Source organism: Zingiber officinale, chromosome 10B, assembly GCF_018446385.1.
Source record: "Zingiber officinale cultivar Zhangliang chromosome 10B, Zo_v1.1, whole genome shotgun sequence".
NCBI classification, from domain to species: Eukaryota; Viridiplantae; Streptophyta; class Magnoliopsida; order Zingiberales; family Zingiberaceae; genus Zingiber; species Zingiber officinale.
Window position 1 is genome coordinate 96,954,636 of NC_056005.1, and position 6,306 is coordinate 96,960,941.

The following is a 6,306-nucleotide window of genomic DNA, read 5'->3' on the forward strand; positions in this document are numbered from 1 at the left end:
TATTTGTTTTCCGCATCATAACTAATTCATATTCTTTGTATAGATCTTGAAAAATCAAATACAAGAGGCTATCAGCTTTAAGTTATCGTTTTTGTTATCGATTTTATTTTTCGATTTCATGTTTCGATAATGTGTTTCTATTGAAGTCTCTATAGTTAAACCTAGTTTACTGTAAGAAGTTAAATATCCGATTTCTTTGTGAGGCTTTGTCTAGGAAGTGGTGGATGATCACATACCCAAGAAGGCATAGTGCCTCGCCATGTTGGAAGCCGATCTTTAAAGTAGATGTTTAATAACTTCTGTAATATGGTTTAACTTAGGAAGATCACATCGGTTGAACTTGGAGTAAAAATGTTAAGTTTCGTTCTCAATCCAAGTTTAACTTCTAAAGAGAAATTTGGATTAATAATGTTAAGTATCATTTGCAATCCAAATTTAACTTTAGTAGAACACATGGATAGCTAGGATAGTTCTATGCTTGTACAAATTTTTGTACAGAGGAACTAGAGCGGTATTCCGAGTAGCAACCAACATGGTCGAGACCTTATTTTATAGCTGACTTTGGGTGCCTTGATCCCTTCCAGGGCACCTCCAATTTGGCTTATCTGATCCAATTCCGTCAGTGACTTAGCCATCTTCAGGTGCCTAGATTCCTTCCGGGCGCTTGGACTACTGACATGACGTCTCCCATGAAATCTTTGATTGAACCAATGCCTACTACTCTCCTTAAGAGAGTGTGTCCTCACAACTCCGCTCGGGAGAGTTTACTTGATGTCAAACTTTGGTCCAGCCTACCTGTTTGAACTTTTGCTCAGCTTGATCTTGACCCTCGAGACTTTCCACTAGACCTTCGGTTCTCGACCCGTTTAGACTTCCTATTTGATATCTTGGACCTCAAGGCTTCTTGCCTAGTATCTAAACCCCCAAGGTTTCATGTCTAATGTCCTCGATCTGCTAAGAGTTCCTGCTCAATCTTTCCTGCAAGTTTAATAAGCACATCAAATCTCAAAATGACTTAACTTTTAATCTTTGTCAACATCAAAACCTAGGTTTGATCGTATGATACTTTCTTGCACCAACAAATGCAATATTGTTATAGTATTTTAGTATTTATTTAATAGTTGCTATAACTATGTATTGGAGCAAAAGATAAAGTCATACTTTAGCGGCCCCTCCAGGGCGACCCCACACTCTCTGGAAAGGGGTAAATCATGAGGAACATTTGTCCTAGCACAGTGACCTTTTTCATGTGGGAGGTCGGGTACTTAACGAGATATTTTGCACCGATTAAGAATTGACCCTAAGATAAACTACGTTAATTTATAGGGGCATTGCTATAGCTATGTAGCAAACTACTTAGAGCTACTTTTAAAGTTATTTTGATCAACTTAAAGTTATTTTGATGAAATTTAAATAATTCTACTAAGTTGGTAAAAAAAATATTTTAATTTAATAATGTTTAGAATTTAAAATTTTATGATTTATGATTTAGAATTTAATATGACTATGTACCAACTTTCTAACTTTCTAAGTAATTCTTACAATTATTTTAAAATACTTTTAAATTTGAAATTTAAATAATTTTGACATAATTTTTAAATATAATAGTATTTTATGTATAAAAAATTAATTAAAATGACATTTAATTTTTTTTTTATTATAGCAACTATTCAGTAGCACCTATAACAATATTTGTAATACAAAACATTATAGAGACACCTTTTAACCTTGTTTTTTTAAATATCTTCTTAACTATTTAAATAATTTAAAATGCCTTTTTTAATTTTTACCCACCTATACTATAAGGTTCCATTAAATTTTATTATAATAAAAAAGAACACCTTATTGAAAAAACATATCAAAAGAATACTCTAAAAACTTTTTCATCGGCAATTATCTAATATTTTTATTACGATTCTAAAACCTAAAATAATTTTAACTACATTTATTGCTTTAGTAATTTTAATCAAAACTATACATATAACAGTTCGATCAAAACTATTGTATATAATAATTTGACCAAAACTATTTATAAAGATTACTAAAATGATGATATTATAATGATAAAAAAAATAAGATGAAACATTCTTTTCATATATTTTCAACATAAAATACTTTTAATAATAATGAAAAGAAAATATCATTTTCATTTAACTAATTTAACATTACAAAATCACATTAGACTCACCAATAGATAAATGATCCCACAACATTAATGAACGGTGGTATCATTTCATCAAAAACTTATATATTTCACGTAATAATCCTCCTACCTGCTTCTTTGCCCATAAAACGAATATCATAAGATACTTAAAAGTGATAAATGATATAAAATATTTATAACATATTATCTAGAACAGAAAGATTGATGTATATATTTACAACATGATATCTAAAACAATACAAAATTGTTTAACAAGCAAACACGTGGTTTGATAAAAACATTTAGGCATACCGTAATTAAACTCAGATCCATAAAATTAAGTAATTCATATCTCACGAGCATAATAAATATACAAATTTTATACATTCAACTTTCAAAAATAAAATTTCTTACACCAAAATACAAGCATAATAACTACAAAATTGAAGTTTTGTGGTCTGTTCTTTCAACTTTCAAAATGTTCTTCCTTACCACAAACAAACTTCCAATAGGCGTGGGCATGTTCTTTCAACTTTCAAAATGTTCTTCCTTACCACAAACAAACTTCCAATAGGCGTGGGCATGTTCTTTCAACTTTCAAAATGTTCTTCCTTACCACAAACAAACTTCCAATAGGCAACTAATTTATGATCTCGTGGAGTAATCTGCTCCATCTTTCCGGTACAAAATATTGCATATGCATCAGCTGCATATCTGTAAAGGGTGAACACACAGAAATAAAAATGAATTTATCATATTACTTATGTTATTCTATGTTCGGGATACCCATAATGATATATATTAAAATAAAGAGACGCACTTGCCAATGCCATGAAGCTGAGTCACATAAATCCAATCGTCTCTCAGATATTCACAAGAGAATCTCTTCAGCATATTAGACCGTTTTTTCTGTAAACCTAGAGAATGTATAACCTTTTCCATTTCCTCCTCATCTACCTTTGACATCGCCTCTGCATTTGGACACATGAGGAATAGACCAGGCAAAACCCTTGCAACCTATGCAAAGAGATGTAAGAGTAAATTTATTTCTAGGAATTAATAAAACATTTATTATAAAGAGGGGGCCTATTTCATTCATCTTTTTTACTCGATTGTCCATTCCGAACATGAAAAGTTACAGTTATCAAAAGGTTTCTCGAATAACAAATGATGAAACAATAAATGATTAAACATGCATGTAAACTAGATGTTAGTATAATCGATTATTTATGTTAAACAGACATGGATAAATAAATAATTACTCTGTTTGATGCAAAATACTAAAGTAAGATGCCTTTTGAAAGAAACAGAGGTATTGATAAGTTAGGATGACATACGCTGCGGTTTTCTTGATAATTTTAGCCTTTAAAACCAAATTAGTTGTAGAATGCTCATTGAATAGTTGATAAAAAAAATTCCATGTTTCCTAAATAACATTGTTACCAATAAGAATCTTTAATCTTCATGCTTTCAGTATCTAACATTACCTAGATATCTACATTCCCTTTCTGATACTAAATTGATGTAACAAACCCTGAACTCACTTAGAAATTTGAGACAAAGTTGGCACAAAATGAAGAATAAGTGTCTCACATAAAAAAAATAAATAAATTCAATTCACAAAGAAGATTTTTATTAATAAAAAAGATAATAATACAATGGAATGTTACACCTCTTTATTGACTTATTAAACTCCTACAAAACTATTTCACTTTCTAAATTGCAAACTAAAATTCTTTAACATCCCAAAAATTAACAAATTACCAACTGAACAATTTATTAAAAACCTACTCTCCTAAAGAGGAGATCATACAAATCAAAACTTAAAAAGTAGAATCAGATTCCTATTTCATAACTCTTTCAAGAAAAAAAGTCCTCCAAGAAAGTTGCTTAAATGAAAACTGTCGAAACCAATAAACAAATGCTCAATCCACTACTCTTCTATGCACACAATATCATTCATTCAGAAAAAGATAGCTAAGATATTAAATAGAAAAGCAATTTCAATATCAAAAATACTCAAAACAACTGGCCTGATAGCATATCACCACCAACTAGGAAAAACAAAAATCTTTTTGGTTAGTTATAACATGCTTCGCATTTTGCAGTCTATGAATCAAAGCTTATCAACTAAGCAAGTATTGAACTTGTAGGTGAAATTAGAAAGATATCACTGCAAGAACAAAAAATTTGGAATCCAAGAGTTTCATTTTGTGGTGGGAGCAGATATTCTTATATCCCACAGTGAACTTTGTTATTTCAATAAAAGCTTTTCAGTGGACTTGCTACGTTTTATCCATCAAAGATTCATTAGAAGTTCCAATTCCATGCATATTGCAATTTGCAAAATACTCCTTGCAAACAATTAATCCTGCTTATCATCTTGCTACCCTCAACTCTTTAGGATGAATTCTTATACATGTATTGCTAAGGAAATTAGTTCTCCCGAGTAAGTCATATATACATTGTCAGTTAAAAATCAAGGGAGCTTGATCTGGGTATCTATGAAAGAAGAGAAGAATTAGAACGCATTGATGCACCAATACAAACTCTAAGAAAATATTTTTTGTCAAGATTAACCACGGAAGAAATGATTACGTTTGAAGCTATAACAAGACAGGATGGGAACCGGCAAGCAAGGAGATAAGCAAACCTGGCGACCTGTTGTAACATTCAATAGCATACAGATAAGCAAGACCCTCCATGGATCGAAGGAGTGTCGCTCCTGAAGTAGATGGTAACAGGAAGCCGGCGGATCCCAGGTATTATTGTCTGCAACTCTTCTATATGCCTCAGACTTCTTCTGAGCTGCAGAGAAATGTGGCACCTTCTTCGCCTCTATGTTAGGGTTATCCCTCTTCCTCTTTACCGTCGGCTTTTTACCATCGGGTCCAGAAGCTTTGGCATCCGTGATAACAGAGGAGGAGGCATGCGACGGGAGGAAGTAGCGGGAGACCACCACGGGTTTCCCGCCATCTTGGGTAGCTGTCGAGGAAGAGATAGAGGATTTTGCATCCGTGACCAAAGTAGAGGAGGCATGCGACGGGAGGAAATAGCGGGAAACCACCACGGGTTTCCCGCCATCTGGGGTAGCGGTCAAGGAAGAGGTAGAGGAGGATTTCGCATCCGTGACCAAAGAAGAAGAGGCATGCGACGGGAGGAAGTAGCGAGAGACCACCACGGGTTTCCCTCCATCTGGGGTAGCGGTCGAGGAAGAGGTAGAGGTGGATTTAGCATCCGTGACCAAAGAAGAGGCATGCGACGGAAGGAAATAGCGGGAGACCACCACGGGTTTCCCGCTAGGGTTAGAAGAGATTTCTCTTCTCCGTCCTCGCCCTGGCCTTTTCCAGGAAGAGGCGTTGTGCGGGGGAGGTACCGGCGTCAGAAGAGGCTGACGAGATCGGGATTGGACCTCCATCCATGGTGAAGGCATTCGAGGGTTTGTAGGTGAAGGCGGAGAAGATCTCGGGATTAGTCTTTCTCCTTGTTTCGCTCTCTGACGCGACTAGGGCAGGCGGCAAAGCGAGTCTAATATCTTCTTAGAATAATCGGGAAATTCTTCTTTCAAATCGTTTTTTTTTTTTTTTTTTGTTTATTATTTTACAAAATGTTCCCTTTTATTAAATGTTAAAAAAATAAAATAATTCAAGGCCAAATTTTCATTGAAAAAATAAAGAGAAGGAAAACATAAGGTTTACTTATAGGCATTCTCTCTAGCCTACTTGGCTCGTCACCGAGTTAATTTGTGCAGACCAAACTTTAAAATATAAAATAATAATGATAATTTTAAGTAATTTAAATATAATAAAAGTAAAAAAAATAATTTAACGCAAACTTCTATCAATTTGAGGATCCAAAGAAAAGTCAAATTATATTAAGTGTATTATATATATGTCAAGTATATGATTAATTATGCACGCTATTATCTACTAAATTTGATGTATCATACGCTCTAAGTATCACAAGTAAATATATGTCGGATTTAGAAATGGATCATTGGGTATCAAAGCAATTCTTAAGAACTTAAGAAGAATTAAGAACTTATTCTTGGTATATGGAGAAGGTGATAAGATTATACATGGGTATACACTGATGTCAGCTTCTAGACGGACAAGGATGACATCAAATCTCAGTCTGGATAAATATTCACTTTAAATGGAGGA

General features: G+C 33.5%; 1 protein-coding gene across 4 annotated transcripts; it reads right to left on the reverse strand.

Annotated features, from left to right (window-relative positions):
* Positions 1 to 2,460: 2,460 nt before the first annotated feature.
* On the reverse strand, positions 2,461 to 5,674 carry LOC122030150 (methyl-CpG-binding domain protein 4-like protein). Of its 4 annotated transcripts, none has more exons than XM_042589315.1 (4): positions 4,797 to 5,674; positions 2,968 to 3,160; positions 2,760 to 2,857; positions 2,461 to 2,697 (listed from the first exon to the last, which is right to left on the reverse strand). In XM_042589315.1, the coding sequence occupies exons 1-3, from the start codon at positions 5,574 to 5,576 to the stop codon at positions 2,784 to 2,786; spliced, it is 1,047 nt and encodes a 348-aa protein (XP_042445249.1). In that variant the 5' UTR covers positions 5,577 to 5,674; the 3' UTR covers positions 2,461 to 2,697; positions 2,760 to 2,783. The 4 variants fall into 4 exon arrangements, with proteins under 4 accessions (XP_042445249.1, XP_042445247.1, XP_042445246.1 ...); XM_042589313.1 differs by having other exon boundaries at positions 2,964 to 3,160; XM_042589312.1 differs by having other exon boundaries at positions 2,461 to 2,623; positions 2,686 to 2,857; positions 2,964 to 3,160; positions 4,797 to 5,673.
* Between the last annotated feature and the right edge of the window lie 632 nt (positions 5,675 to 6,306).